We start from the raw sequence: 19,011 nt of genomic DNA, 5'->3' as shown, positions 1-19,011 counted from the left end.
GGGGGGGAGGGGGGAGGGGGGAGGGCCCGCCCCAAAGGGCTCTGAAGTGAACAGGGAGGCTGCGGGGCCGTGCCCCCTTGGATCCTGCGAGCTCCTGTTCCCACCCTGTCCCCAGTGAGATGACACAGCCCCAGGGAAGGTGTCAGCAAGGGGACAAGGCCGAGGGGAGCTGGTGAGGGAGGCTCTCTCCAGGATCGGCTGGACCCAGGGGCGATCCTTGCAGCCACAGCTGCAAGTCACCATCTTCCGAACTGGCTGGCGGGGGGCACAGATGCTGCCGCAGGTTGAACTGTGTCCCCCAGACACACGTGTCCACGCCCAACCTCCGGAACCTGTGACCTCCCTTGAACAGGACATAATCTCTGAAGATGTAATCAATTCAGAAGAGGTGACATGGAAGTGAAGTGGCCACTGTCTCTTTAAGAGGGACACCTGGACACAGACACACAGCCGCCTCACATCCCACACCGCCCCCCCCCCCCCCCCGCAAAAGGAAGGAGACAGGCTACACACAGAGGTGGATACAGGCATCAGAAAGCCCCCAGCCTGCGTGCCAGCCTTTGGTCAGCCCCGTGGGGCGCCCCCTCGTGGCCACAGCTCACGCTGGCCAGGAATTCTCCAAGAGGGTGGGGAGCCAGGACCACACAGTGTCCCCCATCAAGGAGGCCAACCACCTGAGACATCTGCTGACGGTGGACGGGCCGCTAACGTCTGCCCACACCCCCTGCACCAGCTTGACAGCGAAAAGGAGTATTTCTACCACAGGGCGACCTGTCTCCGTTTCTCTCCCTGCACGTGAACAAGGCCTCTTAGTTTCAGAATCACATACTGAGGTTTAAGAGCCCTGGAGTGAGGTTACCAGCTCTCTCTCATATCTTTGGACCTCAGACAGTCCACAGAGAACAGTCGGTTCTCTTTGCTGATCTCTGGGGCAGCCAGGAAGGTCGTTCTGCCGGTGCCGAGGTCAGGAAAGGCCTTGTTCTGTTGCCTCAGATCCTGCACTGTCTACGCAAGAAGTGAGGTGAGCTTCCCCCACAAACCTAACAGACTGTTGCTGACAACTGGGTCAGTGATCTCAGCTGGCAGCCTGCGAGCTGAGCCCGCCACCCCGGTTCTGTGCTCCTATGCTCACCTCCCACAGGTATATGCTCTCTGTGATCCCTGCCAGAACATAGAGGCCATTGGGCGACGTGGTAAGACAGGTGACCGGTCCGGGGCACATGATCTTCTGCTGAAGCTGGTCCTAGAGAAAGAAAAAGCTTCTGAGTTTCATGCCCGATGAGGGAGCAGGGGGAAGCGAGGCGAGTGGGAGTGGCACCCAGACAGCTGGTAAGTCCAAAAGGACCAGAAAGAGGAGTGGGGACAGGGGTGGTTTGACCAAATCCATGGTTCAGGAAGGGGGGTATTTGCTCCAGCTGAGGCTTTGCAGGGCGGGGGTGGAGGTGGAGGCCTGTGGATTCTCCTCAAAAGCAAGACAGCGCTGCAACTCCCCGTGCTCCCAGTGCGGGGAGGGGGGGTGTCCAGGTTTGGTCCCCAGGGAACTAGATCCCGCATGCCCCAACTAAAGATCCCGCACGCGACAACGAAGATCCCGTCTGCCACAACTAAGAACTGGCACAGCCAAATAAACGAATAAATACATTTTTTTTTTTTTTTTCTAAAAAGCAAGACAGTGCGTCTCTGGACTGGGGGTCAGAGGAACCGTCTGGCCACTAGGCTTTCGCCCCAGTCCTGCATCTCCTGAAGTCTCGCCTGGGATCAGGAGCGTCAGTTTCTAAATGTCTAAAATGGAACAACTTCTCAAGTTTGTGTGTGTACCACACCAGGCAGAACCGGAGCACAGAGCTTGCCGAAAGAGATGTCAGCTGGCAAAAACACGTGGCGAGCAGCTTCAGGGGCTGCATTTCGAAGTTTCTGTAGGAGAAACCGTGCGCCCTAATGGCAATAAGTAAGCGTCTTTTCAGAGGTGATAAATACACGAGTCTCCGGGCTCCCTTTCAGCGGACTCCCCCAGGCCTCAGACCTTCACCCTCCAAGCCCACGATGCCCACGGAAACCCTACGGCAAACTCCTTTCAATTACACTTCCCGCCCCACGCCGGCTCCAGCGCAGGGCCCCCAAGAGACCCACACCCAGCTCTCCTTGTGCGCGTGCGCAACGCTGGCTACCCAGCGGCCCGCCCGCCACACCTCCAAGCGGCAGCCCACCCTCAGCTCAGCGCGTGCGCGCAGCGCCCTAACCGCTCCCACCGACGCCGGGCGCGCGGCTCCCTCCCCCCACCAAAAAGCCCCCAGACCCGCGCGTGCGCAGAGCATCCTAATAGGATTCCCCACTTCCCACCGGGGTTCAGGGCCCGTGCGGCCCCCACCGTCCCCTCTCCCGACCCCAGGCCCCTGAGCCCCGCGCATCCCGCCAACGGCGCCCGGGCGCGCGCCGCCGAACCTTCCTCTGTAGCTCCCAGGCGCTGATATAGTTCTTGCCCAGCTGCGCCGCCAGCAAGTACTCGCCATTGAGCAGCGCCAGGCCGCGAGGCCCGGCCTGGCCGCCGCGGTATGTGAGCAGATTGGCGCCCGAGTGCAGCTCCCACACGACGCAGCTCCACAGCTGGGCCGCCGAGTCGGTACACACTGCCACCTCCACGGGCGCCGCCATCATGCTTTCTCCACCGCCCAGGACATGCGTCATCACCAACGAGACGCGGGCGACTGCGCCCTGTCGGCTAGAGCGGTGCCCACGTTGCCCGGCTCCCGGCGGCTGGCCGACCCGAGCGTGCGCACAGGACTCGGGGAGGGGGCCCTGTGAATCAGGCGGGCTCTTCTTTCCCGCTCCGCGGAGAATCAAGGGGCGCTCAGCCTGGTTAGAGATCTTGGAAGGAGATTTCTTTCAAAAATAGATGGAGAAACCCAGGCCGAGGGTCTCCTGAGAGCAGTTAATAGCTTCAGAGCCTGGAGGTCTGGCTTGGCCATTTCCACTGGGCGCTTTTGGTCAAGCACTCAACCTCTCGGATGATGATGGTGATTATTTTTAACGTGTGTATATTGAATACCGACCTCACAGGCCCGAATGAGACATTGCACGTAAAACAGACTACGCACCTAACATAACAGGTAGCTGGTGTTCAAAACGTAGTTAGACGCATATTCACGGATCCATCGTCCGCCTCCCCCGGACCTCTCTTCTTCGGGGGCCACAAAATCCACATTTTTATTTCGGCAACTTGGTGCGGGTCGAACAAGTCGCGAGTTCTGTCTGGGGAGCACCCAACAATCTCGTGTCAGCGCTGCCGGCCGCAGGCGACGTCTACGAACAGTGCATTTTAAAATGTGGAATTAGTTGTTAACCTTTGAAAACGGGGAATTTCGCTCAGGAGTCGCGGTCTCATGGCTGTCTTGGGCGGCGTACCCACAAGAAACATTGGGGAGACTGGGTGCGGGGTGCGTCCCCCAATCCCGCTCTGCCATCCGGGAGGGGATGGTGGAGAGGAGAGCGGAGGAGGGGCCTTCCTGGAGGAGGAACGGCGCCCGGAGCCTGGGGCTCCGGAGCCCCAGGCCCGGCCGCCAGGTGGCAGGCTCGAGCCACCGACCGGGATGCCGGTCGGAGTTGCTCCCAGCCCAGGGGCCACAGCAAGAAGCAGCAACCGGGAGGAGGGGCGTCAGGGGGGACCTGCCTGATCTGGAGGAGGGGTTTCCCAGAGCAGGTGTCCTTAGAGCGGGAACTAACAACCTGAAGAGAAAGAGGGGCAGAGGTGCGTGCAAAGGCCCTGAGGCAGATCATGGAGGGGGAAGCTGGATATGGGGACCTGGATTTTATTTTATCCCCGGCAGGGTTGGGGGGGAAGGTCATGTGAAACTGAAGAACTTTTGTAAACTGGGGAGAGCTGGGTGTCCAAACCTCCAGAAGCTGCCAAAAGGGGACACTGAGGCAAGGACCATCTAGTCCAAAGACGGATTGGAGCTAGAACCAACTGTTCCTGATTTCCACCCCCAGAACCAGCTGATGTTCCCTCCCTGCTTCCTCAAACTTTTTTTCTTTTTTTCTTACTGCGAATAAGAAAAATGAAACACCTTGAATGCTAGTTTACATTTTTCAGATACTGTTTTCCCAAAACCACATCTTTCTTTGAATCCTGAATCCTGGGCATTCTGTGGAGCCCCATTTGAGAATGGGCACACTCTGCGACCCCCGGGGGTGGACCAAGGCAGCCGCCTTCTAGCCACCAACTCAGGGCTTGAACCTGAGCAGCGGAGCAGGTCACTGCACAGCTCTGGGCCTCAGTTTCCTCATGTGCAAATCAGGGATGCTGATTCGAGCCCTGGGTGTGTGTCCTCATCTGCGGAGGTCTGGCCTGGAAGTTTCCAAGCACCCAGGTTCCAGGACGCAGGGTGGGCCCTGCAGGTGCCGGTTGCAGGGGCACCAGTTGTGCAAGCAGAAGTCGCTGCTGTGGTCACTCAGGCAGGGGCAGCCCCTGGCTCTGCTGGAGGGCAGGGCAGCTGGAGTGCTGGCCCGGCCCCCTCCCAGGCCTCTCCCTCCACTCCTCCTGTTTCCCCTCCGCCCCTCCTGGGGGGACCCAGCTCGGCCAGGCTGCTGTGTGAGGTCAGAGGTCACCCCACCCCCAGCCTGGTTCCGGAATGAGGACAGACCAGTTGTGTCAGAAGGGCAGGACAAAAGCCACACTTTGGGGGCCTCTCGGACCACCCAGTCACCAGACCTCCTTGGTGCCAGCCTGGTTCCTGGTCCTAGACCCACTAAATCCTAGGCCTGGAGGGCATGAGGCTGGCGCGCCAGGAGCAGGATGGGGAAACTGAGGGACGGAGGTCTGCACAACCCCTCCGGGTCTAAGCCCCGCATTCTTCATTCCCTACACATGTACTGAGAGCCTCCTGTTTGCAGGCCCAGGGTACACTGCCCCATCTCACCCCCTGCCCACCTGGGGCGGCGGGGCCCCAGGAACAAACCCAGCAGCCCTGGTCTTTGTGGGGCCGCCCCGTTAAGTGCACTAATGGCGGAGGGGAAGGCGGATGACTCAAGCGAAAACCCTCTTCTTTTTCCGGCGTCCTTTCATCCAAACCTGCCTTTGGCTGCTGGTGGGCTCCCGCAGCTCTGCTGATCAGACATGGTTTTGAGTTTCACCTGGGAGGCTCCCTGGGCCTCCTCACAAGCACAGAGCGGGAGGCCCAGCAGGCGGGAGGCTCCTCGGGGATGTGGGAGGCTGGGGAGGAGGTGGCGGGGCCCGACCCCCTCCCGGCTTCCCCCCTGCCCCAGGGCTGTGTGACCTCAGGGCCTCTTGCCCCATCTCTGGGCCTCTTCAGAGGAGGAATGAAGATGCTGGACAGGCCGATCCAGTTTGCTGCATGGGCCTTTTTAAAACAAAAAAACAAACAAAACAAAAAAACACTTTTCCTTTACCTCCCTGGGGGAGCAGGGGGCTCTGAGGGGCAGGTGGGTTGACCCCTGTCCTCTGACCTCTCCAGGTCCCCCAGGCCCGCAGAGGCTGGAACCACGTGGATGGGCCACAGGGAGGCATCTCCAACAGGAGTGAGTTGTTTTTCCTCACTCAACGCAGACCTGGGGGCTGACCCGGGCGGGAGGGACCAGCCCAGGCCAGCCGTGGCCAGAGCAGGTGGCAGGGGAGCCATGTGGCAGGAGGCCCGCCCTGCCCAACATCCGGCCACGCTGACCTTGAGCCCGTCACGTCCTCTGGGCAGGGGGTGGGGTCAAGACATGGCTGAGGAATAGATGCCCAGAAAATCTTGCTGTGCTGGTTTGCCCGCGTGTGGGGTTTCCCTTCCACGTGTGCTGAGCCCAGGGGTCGCAAACTGCCCCGAGGGCTGAGCCCGCCCCTTGGTCTGCTTTCTTTGCGGCCACAAGTCAAGTGTAAAAATGTGGACTGAACCACAGCAGGAAGGCTGGGGGTTGGGGGGGCAGAGTGGACCCCTGTCACGGCCAAGACTGCTTGGGCTGCTCCCAGTGGGCGTGGGGCAGCTCCGTGCATCTCACCCACAGAAGGTCAGGGTGACACCACCCAGCACTGCTGACATGGGGGAGGGTCGTCCTCTGTGGGGCCCCCCGCCCCCCCCACTCGATGCCAGGAGCGCACACATCCCTGGACGTGGCCCAGTGTCCCCCGGGGGGCACAGTCCCTGCTGGACGCTGTCTGGGTCAGGTCCTGTGCCTTCTGCTGCCAGGACCCAGGGTGGGGGTGGGGCGACGCCCAAAAAACCACCACAGGAGCCGTTCTGTTAAAAGTCAGAAGTGTTTTGTCTTGTTTTAATATTTCATCAGCTTTACAGGGTTACAACTGTCTTAAATATTTCTGAAGTTTAAATACAATCTGCATAATAATGTTATAAAATGTAAACTTTCAGTGTTCTTTTAAATTTCAAAATCACACCTTTTTTTTTCTTTTTTTCTTTTTTTGGTCTTTTTTTTTTTTTCCCTCCCTTTTAATACCTGAATGTCCTGCAAAAACTGAAATAAATCGTCACAGGCTGCCCCGCCGCGGCCAGGGTGCGACAGGCTGGGCCCGGCCAGAGGTAGAGAGTAGTTTTACATCTTTTTATTAGAAGTTTTTTTTTTCCCTTTAACCTGAGTTCAGGCGCGGTCCCCACGCCCTCTGACAAACCCCAGAGAAACTGAAATTTCACATGTCAGGAATGAAAGGTTGAAGTCATGTTTGCCAAGAAAAAATGCAGAAGCAAAATTAAGGGGGGGAAAAAAAAAAGGATGGTAGTGGGCAAAAATGCTAACAGTGAGAAAAGTGACTGTACAAACACACAACTATTACAAACCAACCCGCCACCCCGTGCCCCGTCCCACCCCCCGCCCGCCCCCCAGCCGGACAGCTACAGCCCTGCAGCCGGTTTGGAGGTCACAAGGAAGGTTCTAGAAGCAGCCCATCCACAAGCATCTCCAGAGCAGGGGAGCCCCTGGAGCCCCTCTCCACCCTGAGTTTGGGGGTCCCCACCCTCAGCATGCTGCTAAGCCCCACCTGTTCTGGAATGAACAGCACTCAGCCCCCATCCCCGTCCCGGTTTGCATAAGGGGTGCTGAGCAGCACCCCAGAAACCCCCACTGACAGGTAGCGGCGGGGTTGGGAGCGGGGGGGGGGTGATGGGGGCGCCCCAGTCAGAGGCAGGGCCCCCTGGGGGCTGAGCGCCCACTGGCCCCGGGCCCCCCTCGCGTTTCCACGGCCGGTGGACTCCCCCCAACCTGGGCCCACGCCCCCCCCCACCCCATCCCCTACAATCATCAGCGTCGCCCAGCACCGCAGGCACACCCTGAGTTAGACCCGGGGGAAGGCGCCTCTCCTGCAGGACACCCGCTCCCCGAGACACACGTGGATCTCAACAGGACGCACGGGGGTGGGACCCTGAGCTGGGGGCTGGGGGCTAGGGGGGGTGGGCGGCCTGGCGGGGGTTTTGGCATCAAAAGTCAGACCTGAGGTAGAAAGAAATTCGCAGCAGAGACCCCCCTCCCCCCCACCCACGCGGCCGGCAGAATGGCGGGCGGAGGGGGGGGCAGCGGGCAGCCGCCCACGCTGCTGCGGTCAGGTGGTGGGAGAGGAGAGGGAGAAGGGGGGGTGATGGCGAGAGGGGGGCAGATTGTGTCTGGGGACAAAAGGATCCCCCTCCCACAATGATTGTGCCGCTGCAGTGAGAGACGAGAGGGGAGAACCTTCCAGAAGGAAAAGCAGGAAGAAAGCCCCGCGTCCAGCGCTACCCCCTCCTGGAAGGGTGGGGGGCGTCAGCGACCCTGAGATATACCAAAGAAACGGGCTCCCTCCCAAAGACACACCTCAGCCCTGCAAGGCAAACCCAAACCCAGAGAGACTGGGGGCGGGGGGGGGGGGGGAGCTCAGGACCACCCTCACGGTCTCCAAGGCAACAAGATGACGCCGGGGTCTGGAGGCTGGAGGCGGGAGGCGGCCGGCGGCGCCCTCCCGCTCCGGGCTCGTTAGGCCGGGCTCCCTGGGCCCATTTAGAGGTTCCAGGCTCACCCTGGGAACAGCTGAGTTCCTCCCACCCCACCCCAGAGGAACGTGAAAGAGCGCTACCTTGTGGGAGCTACGGCCCACCCAACAGCACCTGGTCCCCAGGGACCCCAAACCGCGCCTGGGCTTAGGACGGATGTGCAGCTCGCCTGGGGGAGACCTTCACCAGCCCTGAACTAATGCCCCCCAGCTGCGCCCCCCCCCGATGCCCACCTTCTGACACGGGGCACAGGGTCGCAGAGGGAGGGGCACGGCCCCTTCTCAGCCTCTATTTAGTTCCTTTAGTTACTGCAGGGACCCCAGGAAGTACGAAGGGACAAAGTGGAGGAGATGAAAATGCTGGGGGGAGGGGTGGTGTTCAGGGTGCCGTGGCCCCACAGAAACCCTGCCCTGAGCTAAGGCCAGCTCACCCGTGTCCCCCGCATGGACAAGTCTCCAAAAGCAGCCCTTTCAGGCAAGGGAGTCCCCAGGCCGTATTCATCCCTGAGACAGGAGCCTGGGGCTGACAGGCGAACCCCCTCCCAGCAATTTCTCCTTTCGAGTTAAGACTTTGGGGTTCCTGACTGAGGAGCCCCGCATGAAGTAAGAACAAGTACGGTGATGTCTACCATTCAGCATTCCTGCTCCCCTTTCCCGCGGACCCCCAGCATGCAGCCCCTACCACAGCACCTGAGTTCATCGGCTCTGCTGACTCTAGCCCAGGGATCCAGTGCCCTGGGCCCGCCAGCTGCCCACTGCGCCACAGGAAATGCACAACCGAACCCAAATCAGTCATGGGAAAAATAAAAAGGGTATTACTTTTTTCTTTTTTTTTCTTTTTTCTTTTTTTTTTTGCTTTTTCAAGTCCAGTTTCCCTGAATGAACACAAATATATAGATATATATATCCTTTTCCTAGGTTTGATTCCTCCCCCAAGAATAAAATAGAGTATTTACAAAACAAAACCCCCGAAACCTCTTAAAAACCCTACAGACTTTGAAGTTCACTATTTCTTTAAAAAAAAAAAAAAAAAGTTCCCGAAAGCAACAAGAAAAAAAATTCAACTGCTCTTGGCTCAGGGGTTTCATTCAACTCAAGGAGCTGGGTGTGGTGAGTGTGTGATGAAGAGGGAAAAAAAAAAAGGGAAAAAAAACAGATAAAAATGAAAAAACACAGTGCAGGGATGTATGAGGTAAACAGGATTGGCCTGTCCAAACCAGACACCAGTCCACGTGGGTCCGCCAGGGCTACAGGAAAGCCCTAGGAGACGTTTGCCTCTCGTTTCTAATTTCCTTTGCTGCTCTCACAATTCATCTCTCTGAATGTCCGAAACCTGAGTAATTCAAGTGTTCCTTGGTTTTCCCCTGTTTTATTAAATTTTCTTTATATATATATATATATATATATATGTATATATATATTTTCTTTTCTTTTTGGCGTCAGCTGTCGCTCCTTTGTGGATACCTCCCCTCCCCACCCGTATCTCCCGCCATCCCGGCCCCTGCTTGGCCCACCTGGACCCCCTGACCCGTCTGGTGGGCTCCCAGGGTGAGGAGTGTAGCGGTTAAGGCAATGAGTTATTTGAGGTAGAAGATGCGGGGGGTGCAGACAACCCTGCTGGCCCCGCCTGGCTGCCTGCGCTGCTGCTGGTCCCGCTGTTTGCTCCCCGGCTGCTGCCACCTCCGCCTTTGCTGGGAGCTGAGGGTGGCGTGGGGGCCGGCGGCTGGGCGAACAGCACTCCTGGTGCAAGGACAGGAGACAAGTCGTGGAGAATTTAAAAGATCATGTGACAGGTGCAAGGGATTCCTGAGCGCTGACCCCCTGTAAAGAGCGTGCCCGCCCCCCTACCCCCGGCTTGCAGGACACCACCATCTCCTCAGCCTCCCCCCATGGGGGTCTTTACAGCAACCGAGCTGTTCTGTGTCAACATCGCCACCTGGTGGTCTATAGGAGCCATGGGTCTGATCACATTTTTTTTAGAAGGAACCTGGAAACATCATTTGTTATAAGATATATAACACAGGATATGTATTTCTGAGCACTTACTCTGTGCTGAGCTCCGTGCTAAGTATAGGGCACAGACTATCTCGCTTGAGTCTCATGAGGGAAGAGGTCTGGGCTCAAGAAGGCCACACCCCTGGGGGGTGGGGGTGGGGGCAACCAGGACTCGGGAGGGAGAGATGTGGTCAAGGTGGGCATGGGGGCTGGGTGGTCCTACCTGTGTACATGATTCCATTAATCTCTACTGACATGCTAATACTGTTGCTGCCATTGGTGTTGGTCAGGTTTGCAGCTGAGTCCTGGCGGCTCTCGGAGCCTGCGGGAAGAAGAAAAACCACCCTTTGTAATCATAAACCCACCTATGCAATGATCTGGGTAACGTGGGTCACCCACCAGACGTGAAGCTTCACGAAGCGCTGGACAGGACCTCTCAGCAGCGCACACAGTAGGTACTCAATAAATACTTATTAAATAAGAATGTATTTATCTCAAATTTGCTTTTTTCTTGATTACAAATATTTTTTCTTTTTCTTTAATATTTTTTACTGGACTATAGTTGATTTACAGTGTGTTAGTTTCAGGTGTACAGCATGATTACAAGTCTTAAGTGGTGTCCCCACACCCAAATCATGTCATTCTTTTTTTTTTTTGGCTGTGCCACACGGCTTGTGGGATCTTAGTTCCCCAACCAGGGATTGGACCCGGGCCCTCGGCAGTGAGAGAGCGCCAAGTCCTAACCATTGGACCGCCAGGGAATTCCCCATGTCATTCTTTTTAATGACCACAAAGTATTCCAGACTTGATTCAAGGATTCCCCTACTGATGGACACACTAGGGACGTCATGCAAATAACTGCAGTGAACGTCCTTGAAAACCTGTGTTTCCTTTTTTCCCTACATTAGTTCTGCTCTAGATGCCAAGCAGAATCACCCCGTCATGGGGCAAGCACATTTTCTATTTTTAAAAGAGATTGCCAAGTTGTCACCTATTTACATTCCCACCAGCAGGACCAATGGGGCCCATTTCCGCACATCCCGACCAACGTTTGATATTATCAAACTCTGACGGGTGAAAAACGGTATCTCCTCGTTAACTTGCAGATCCCCAACCAGATGGAGTTGAACAGTTTTTCCTATGAGTTTACGAGTCAGAGCTGCCCATTTCTTCTACTGGTTTGTCTGCCTTTCTATCTTACTGATCCGTAAGCACTCTTTACACATGGTGGCTACGGGGCCCTTGTGCGCATGCAGGAAGCACAGAGGGTCTGAGCGCCAGGGTGGTACCTTGGCTGTTGATCCGGATGCTCATAGGCAGCTGGGCCGTCATGGCCAGAAAGTTCTGCTGTAGCGCTCGCTGCATGAGCCGCTGCTGTTCCTCTGCCACCAGGGCCATCTTCTTCTCAGGAGGCTCCCCAGACTCCAGCTTCTCCCGGAGCTGCTCCAGGGCGGCTGCCTGTGCCGCCACGGCTGCCTGGGCCGCTACTGCCTGGGCTGCCACCACGGGGTGACCTGCCAGGGAGACTGGCAGGCGGCCGGGGACCGTGATGGGGATGGCCGAGTCCTCCTCTGGACAGGAGAGAAGGGGGGTTGGTGGCCAGAATGGAACAGAGGTGGCCCAGTCCCCACCTCCCACCCAAGGTAGGAATGTGCCCCCTTGAATACCTCCACCGATGGGGTGCTCACTTCCTTTCCAGGGAAGTGTACAGGTTTTTGAATAGACACAAGTGCTATAAGATCCTTTCTAGTATCAGGCTGACATCAGATACCAGCATAATGGTAATATAGGTCATGGTGACAATACTAGTTATGGTGACAGTATCATAGCAGTATTTAGCATTAGTGTTATAGAGAGACCACAATAGCACATATTACGTATAATACTAGTTATGACAAGAGCTCACCACATGTCTTGTCTAAAGCACTTAACGTGAACCGTCTCAACAATCCCATAACCACCAAGTCACCCTTTTCTCCACTTTACCGCTGAGGAAACCAAGGCTCAGAGAGGATGGATAATTTTCCTGAGGCCACAGACCTGGAGAGAGGCTGAGCTGAAATGAAACCCATGCAGCCCAGCTCCAGAACCAGCTCCTAACCATTCCCCTGTCCTGTGGTTGAAACAAACGTTCCCGTGGTTCCCACCCACTGGTCCCACTGTCTCCTCTTCTGACTCTCCCTCCCGTGTCTATCCCTGGTGGCCTGGGGCTGCCTCTCCAGGAGGGTCCCCACTCCAAACTTTGCAGTTGCCAGGCCCTCTGCTCTGGAGTCTCTGCAGCCCTTTCTGCTTGCCTCCCTCTCAGCTGAAAAGAGCCCCTGGGACCCATCAGAACCAGCTTTTCCTGGCCCCCTCGGTAGCTCCATTAGGTCCGAACCTCTCTCTTATCCGCCCCCGTCCTCCCTAGCTCCAGCACAGGACCTCGCATGCAGCAGATGCCTAACGACATTCACGGGTATCGCTGCAACTCCCCAAGGCTGGGGGGTAAACTGAGGCTCACAGAGGCTGGAGGGAGCTGTCACTGGTGAGACCCCATTCACCTTAGATCTGACCAGCCCCAAATTTTCAGGGTGCTGTGAGGATTACCTCGGATCCCCGGGCCAAGCTTGGAAAGTAGGGAGTCACAGCTCATGTGGCAAATGAGAAATGGAACCTCGGACAGGTGCACCGGCCTGCTTGAGGCTGGGCTGCCACATGTGTTAGCGAGGATTCAGAGACTTGCTGGAAGAGGGGACTGTGATCGGCTGGTGATGTCTGCCATGGATGGGGATTAGGGGTGGGGGGCTGCCGGCTACCTGCAACCTCAGGCCTGTTGCACGCTGGGCATTTTACACACTGCAGGCTCCCCAACACCCCCAAAGAGAAGGCATAATCTCCCCCACTTTACGTGTAAGGAAAGCTGGGCTCAGAGAGGGGCAGTGAGCTGTCCGGGGCACCTAGCAATAGCTTCAGGGGTGGTTAAAGAGACCATTTGATGACCCACACGACACCCTTGGTGTCTGGTGGGACAGTGTGTTCAGGAGGATTCTAAAGCTCAAAGGGAAAAGAATACAGTGATCAACTAGTAATGTCCGCCACGTGCAAGGGACTAGAGAGAACGACAGTGATGAAAAGCATCAGCCTTGGACTTCCCTGGTGGCGCAGTGGTTAAGAATCTGCCTTCCAATGAAGGGGGCCCAGGTTTGATCCCTGGTCAGCGAACTAAAATCTCACATGCTATGTGGCCAAAAAATAAATTAAAAATCAAAAAATTAAAAATCAAAAAATTAATTAATTAAATAAATAAAAACACCAGCCACAGGCAAGTGGACTGGGCTACAGTAAAACAGTGATTAATTAGTAATGTCTGCCACGGGTATAGGATGGGAAAATTGGGCTTGATTTGCCATGTCTGCCTTGGCATAGAACTGGAGGAAAAAATTATCGGTTCGTGATGTCTGCCAACGGCACAGGTTCAGGGGAAATGAATTGATTAGTGATGTCTGCCTGCTACAGGCCTGGGGCTGGAAAAATGGCAATTGATCAGTAATGTCTGCTACGAGCACAGCATAAGCAGGTTGGCTGACGTCTTACACACCAACTTTGGGGTCTATCATCCCAGTTACCCAAGGAGGGGAAAAGGCGGTCCCCTCCCTGGGACACACCGCCAGGCTGAAGCTGAGTCAAGATCAGGCCCCAGGCCCCATGCAGCCCTCACCTTTCTTGATCTTGGGGGCTGGGGTGATGGAGCTGCCGTTGGTGCTGGCGGCCAGGCCCAGGGAGGACACAGGGAGCTTGGGCGAGGAGAGCATGCTGTGGGCCCCGCCCGGTGAGTAGGTGAAGAGGGAGCCCCCAAAGCTCTGGCGCCGGCCCTCCCTCCGGTTGCTGTCGATGGCCGCCTGGAGCTCATTGGGGTTGCTGAGGCCACGCTTCTCACACTCGTAGGGGTACAGGTACTTCATGTACCTGCAGGCAGGGGCAAGGGGACAGGATGGCACCTGGGATGCCTCTGGGCCTGCATAAAGCCAAGCCCCGCTGCAGCACCAGCTCCTCAATCCCCATCCCACATCTCTGCCCGGAAGCACCCGGCAGCCCTCCAAGCTGTGGTCCTTGCCTGTGCTGTTCCCTCTGTCTCAATGCCTGTCCTGTGACATGTCCCCACCCCCGTCCCCACATCGACTACCTGCTATTCCTTCAACACTCAATTTGCATAGCCTCAGAGCCAGGACATTCCACCCTCCACCCTGTGGTCTGGCCGCCCCCCGCCCCCCCCCCTCCCTGCCTTGGGTCCTTTCTGCCCGGACGCCGTGGGTGGGCACTCACTGGGTGCGCAGCGTGAAGGCGGCGCTGGTGATGGACGTGGGCAGGTTGAGGCCCTTGGTGATCTCCCGCCACAGCTTCTTGTTGATGACCTCCACCAGGCCGCCCTTCTCCGTCACCAGCACGTACAGCATGAACAGGTCGAGCACCTGTTTGGCCATGATGGGGATGCGGTTCACGGGCGTCCCTGCGGGGAGGGGGGGTGCCGTCACCTGGGGTGGTGCCTGACGCGTCGGTGAGCGCGGGTCCCCTCGGCATAGCTGACCTGGGGCGGCTCACTCTCTTGGGGGCCGTCCCGGATGCTGTGAGGGGTGGAGCAGCCTCCCTGCTCCACCCACTGGATGCCAGGAGAGGATGCCAGTGTCCCAGTGTCCCCGGGGGGGGGGGGGGGGGGCAGGGTCGCCCGGGTGAGACCCCTGCTTGCGAGAGGCCTGAGGAGGCAGCTCTGCCTCAGTCTCTCCATCAGTGATCCGGCCTCATGCTGCTCTCACCTGGGTGGGTGACGGGGGAGCTGCAGGGCCAACCTGGGGGCCCAGCAGGAGAAACACAGCCTTTGTTATTCCTCCTACAGACACGACAGCTGCCAAAACAACTCTGCTGTGTTGGGGGCTTTGCAGTGGGGGAGGGAGGGCTTGATTAATCCACTTTGCAGCTTAGACACGGGGGGGGGGGGCCAGACCTGGGAGGGAGGGAGGGGGGGTGGCCCAGCCTCGGAAGGGGGCTCCTCCCTACAGACAGCCCTGCTCCCATCTTACACCCACCCCGATGCTCCAAGCCCCTGCACAGCCATCTCCCTGTCACCCAGAAGCCCCAGCCGTGGGAGCCCTTAGGTCTCAGCTCAGCCTGCCTGGCACCATCATGGCTGAGGGTGGAGAAGCCCCCACTTAAACCTCTCTCCCTGGCAGGGAAAGTACGGGTTTACTGTCTGTGGCCCCCAGCTGCTGTCCTGCTCACATGGGGCCCCCCCAGCGCCCAGCCTGGCATACAGCAGGTGCTCAATAAACAGTGAAGGTTGACGGCCCCCACCCCAGCCCTGGGGGCATGCTTGCCGCCCCTGCAGAGGTGGCAAAGGGAAGCTCCAGGGTGGGTTCCTGCTCCCTGCCCCCACCCTGGACAATGCCCTGTACCCAGGACCCTGCTTCCTGGTCCCCCCTCTACAAGCTGGACATCCCGGAACCACCTCCTGCCAACCTTGGCCACTGCTGGGCCCTTCCCGGGTTGCAAAATCCCTAACGAATGAAGACCTCCTGGAGGGGGTTGAGGAAGATGGGCCTCAGACCCCCACGCTACCCACTTCATTTTCCAGCCCAGGAAGGAGAGAGAAAAGCAACGCCAGGTGTCAGCAGCACACCCAGCCCCACAGATGCGCCCACAGCGCCCACCTGGCCCACCCAGGACGCTGGTTTAGGCTCTGCATTGGGAAAGAGAAGGAATCACACCAAAGCTCCTCCTGGGCCCCTGCGCCCTGGTTCGGCAGCCGGGCGACGGATGTTTATAGAAGAAGCGGGGCTGGGAGAGCACAGAGAGGCACTGATGGAGGCAGGCGGGGGTGGGGGGCGATAAGGAAGGGCGGAGAGGTCGTCAAGGAAACCGCAGGAAGGTGGGGTGCAGGCAGGACCCCTCCTCCATGTCCAGCCCCCAGAGAATTCAGAGAGATATCCAGTTGGAGGCTTTTACTTTGTGATGTGGGGGAAAGACTACTTTATTATGGGATGCAGGACATGGTATCCAGATTCTCAGCCCCAAAGCCCCCGACCCCAATTATAGAGGGGAGGGTTCAAGAGGAAGGTAGGGAAGAGAGGGCCTTGGAGCTGGGTTTTGAGGGTTGTATAGGAGTTTGTTGCTTCCTGTCCTCCAGGAGCACCTGGCTTGAGGAGGGAGCCAGGGCTGGACACAGACCCTTGAAGCCCTGTGTGGCCAGGAGCTGGGGGCCCCAGAGGACCCCAGCCTCATCACTCTGTGGCAGCTCACCATACTTCCTCCATGCCTCCTGGACACCGAGAGCCCAGTCTGGGGCAAAATGGGTGGGCTCCGGGCCTGGGAGCTTGGAGCCCCATGGTGGGGGGAGGGGGAGGGGGGGGCTCAGGTAGGTGTGGACGGGATGATAAAGGGTGGGTCGATCTCTCTGACTACATGGGGGGGGGGGGGCAGCGAGGCGGGGCAGCAGGCCGGGCTGGGTCTGGATTCCTCCACCCCCGGCACAGGAGGGGTTAATGTGGAGGCCGCAGCCCCCTCCCCTTTCATCTCCTTCCCTTCCGGCCTGGGCCTGGTCGGGCCTGTGTTTACAGAAGCTGCTGGCAGGGAGGGGCGGGCAGGGGCCCTGGACAAAGAAGCCGCCTGGCTGGCCCCTGAAACAGTCATAGCACATGCAGCTCCCCTGCCCGCCCCACCCACCCCCAGCAGCCCCGCCCCAGCCCCGCCCCTTCCTGCCTCTGTGGCTCAGAGGCCCTCTCCCCTCTCCAGGCCTCAGTTTCCTTCCCTGAACAGTGGGGGTCGTGAATAACCCTGCTGGGGGTGTGTGGGGGGAGGAGGTATCAAGGAAATGAGCCCCACACGCAGTGGGTGCTCCTGGGACCCCTGGCTGGCTGGCAGCTCTGAGCTGAGGGAGGGCCCTGGGGACCCTCTGGGTGCCCTCCTCCCCCATCCTCCCTGGGCCTGGCTCACCCTGAATGCCCCCAACGCCCCCCCCAGCGTCTGGGCCGTCCGTTTCCCCACCTGGACACCCACCCAGACCAGTCCCTGCTCCCCAGGCCTGGCCTCCGTCCCTGGTCGTCTCGCTGTTCTCAAGGCCGCGTCTGGTATCCGCCTCGCCCCAGACCCCAGGGTGTAGGGGGATACAGGTGGCTTGGGCCTGGTACACTGCTGGCGCATAATAACTGTGGACCTGGCACTTGGCACATCTGGGGCACTGCCACACGGTGGGGAGTGTTGGTGGCCCACCTTACAGATGGGGGAACTGAGGCCCCAGGTGGGAGCAGGGAGGGGCCGGGACCCAAACCTCCCACCAGTGGTGGCAGGAAGGCCAGACTCTAGCCTGTGGGGAGCTTCTGTCCTGCCACCCAGCATCCGCCCGCCTGCCTGCCTGCCTGCCTGGGAATGCAACCCTGCTCCCCAGACAGAGGCCAGCCCTGCTGCGGGGGATCCGGGAAGCCAGGATCTCAGCGCCCGGGTCTCAGCAGCAAGGGAGGAAGCCTGGACTGTCAGTTCTGGGTTGGGGCCCTGAGAGCCGCCCCCCCCCACACCCAAGGACTTACCCCTCAGACTCTCACAGCTGTGTCTCCCCCATCAGACCCTCAAGGCTGGGCTGTGTCTCCTGTCAGATACCCATGGCAGGATGGTGCCTCTTCTCTCAGACCTCCCCTGCCACCATGGCAGCGCTGTGTCTCCCCGCTCAGGCACCTCTTGGATGCCTCCGGCCACGGAGAACTCACTCCCAGCCTGGCTGACACACCTGCCCCGGGCGGTGGCCAGAAGGGCCCCCCCCCCCCCCCCCCCGCGTGCTCATATCTGGGACTTCCCGGCGGGCAGGCCTCACCTCGCTTCTGCATGAAGCTGAACAAGTCATCCAGGAACTCCTTCCTCTTGGGGTCCCCGTCCAGTTCGTAGAGCTGCGACAGCAGGGAGGGGATGGATTAGTTGGTGCCAGAGCTTGGGTGCGGGTGCCATGTCCACATGGCACGGAGGGACAAACGAGGGGTCCCGGCCCCAGACCCCCGGCCCCCCCCACAGTCCAAACATCTCCTGAGGCCTGCCCCCACCACTATCAAACAAGGACCCTGAGACACCTGTCCTGGGGCGGCCGTAACAGCTGACCACACACTTGGCTTAAACCACACAGATTTATCCTCTTTCGGCTCTGGAAGCCAGCCGTCTGAGATCAAGGTGCAGCAGGGCTGTGCTCCCTCCAGAGGCTGGGGCGGGGGGTGGCTGGGGGGGATCCTTCCCACATCTTCCAGCTCCTGGGGCTCCAGGTGTCCTGGGTCTGTTGCTGCATCACCCTGGCCTCTGCCTCTGTCCTCACGTGGCTTCTCCCTGTGTCTCTGTGTCCAAATCCCCCTCTTCTTATGGGGCATCACTCACTGGCTTTAGGGCTACCTCATCTCCACCGGTAACTAATCACATATGCAAAGACCTGATTCCCAAATCATGTCCCGTTCACAGGAACCTGAAGCTCAGACTTGAACATGTTAATTTTGGGGGGCACAATTTATCCCACCTAGACCATCGCCACCGTGAGGATGGTGGAGGTCCGGCACGGTCCACCGACTCACACGCATGTGCTCCTGAGAGGTGGCCCATTTTGTAGCTGAGGCACAGAGGCAGGCCTGAGCCTGGAGTCAGGACTCTCGGGGACTCTCAGCCCAGGCTCTGTCCTGCGCACCCGCTGCCTGGGTTCACCAGTCACCGGGGTGGGGAGAGGGCCTCGGTCTGGGCTATCAGCGGGGCAGGGGGTCCCCAGCCTCAACCCTCAGCTCCCAGGTGCTGGCAGGCAGGGGAAGCCGGCAGAGATAATTAGAGAGCAAAGTTGGGGGGGGGATTTGCCAAAGGGGGCAGTGCAGATAGCAGGCTTCAAATTAAGCTTTGGGGAATGCAGTCACCTGGACACAGAGCAAGCGGGACTGTGTGGGGCCTTGAAACCACCAATTAGCCCCGGCTGAGACAATCGGTCATCAGGGCCCAAGAACACACTGGTGCCCAGCTCCTGCAGTATGGGACATCCCCAGGCCTGGGGAGGCAGGGTCCTCGGG

At 58.6% G+C, this 19,011-nt stretch overlaps 2 protein-coding genes across 2 annotated transcripts in view; both read right to left on the bottom strand.

Annotated features, from left to right (window-relative positions):
- The window catches only part of WDR18 (WD repeat domain 18), a 9,097-nt gene extending 6,407 nt beyond the window's left edge, over positions 1-2,690 (bottom strand). Inside the window, exons 1-2 of the mRNA XM_029219002.1 lie at positions 2,443-2,690; positions 1,133-1,243 (exon numbers count right to left, since the gene is read on the bottom strand). Coding sequence (XP_029074835.1) covers positions 1,133-1,243; positions 2,443-2,685 — 354 coding nt within the window. The 5' untranslated portion in view covers positions 2,686-2,690. The remainder of the gene's footprint in view (positions 1-1,132; positions 1,244-2,442) is intronic.
- A 6,122-nt stretch (positions 2,691-8,812) lies between these two features.
- Positions 8,813-19,011, bottom strand: part of ARID3A (AT-rich interaction domain 3A) — a 28,500-nt gene continuing 18,301 nt past the window's right edge. The window contains exons 3-8 of the mRNA XM_029216957.1: positions 17,799-17,871; positions 14,267-14,450; positions 13,662-13,909; positions 11,254-11,535; positions 10,188-10,286; positions 8,813-9,709 (exon numbers count right to left, since the gene is read on the bottom strand). Of these exons, the coding sequence (XP_029072790.1) occupies positions 9,534-9,709; positions 10,188-10,286; positions 11,254-11,535; positions 13,662-13,909; positions 14,267-14,450; positions 17,799-17,871 (1,062 nt within the window). The 3' untranslated portion in view covers positions 8,813-9,533. The remainder of the gene's footprint in view (positions 9,710-10,187; positions 10,287-11,253; positions 11,536-13,661; positions 13,910-14,266; positions 14,451-17,798; positions 17,872-19,011) is intronic.

Source organism: Monodon monoceros, unplaced genomic scaffold, assembly GCF_005190385.1.
Source record: "Monodon monoceros isolate NGI ecotype Baffin Bay Population unplaced genomic scaffold, NGI_Narwhal_1 Super_Scaffold_12, whole genome shotgun sequence".
Classification (NCBI taxonomy): domain Eukaryota; kingdom Metazoa; phylum Chordata; class Mammalia; order Artiodactyla; family Monodontidae; genus Monodon; species Monodon monoceros.
The sequence above is the reverse complement of the archived record's forward strand: the minus strand, read 5'-3'. Positions and strand labels throughout refer to the sequence as shown.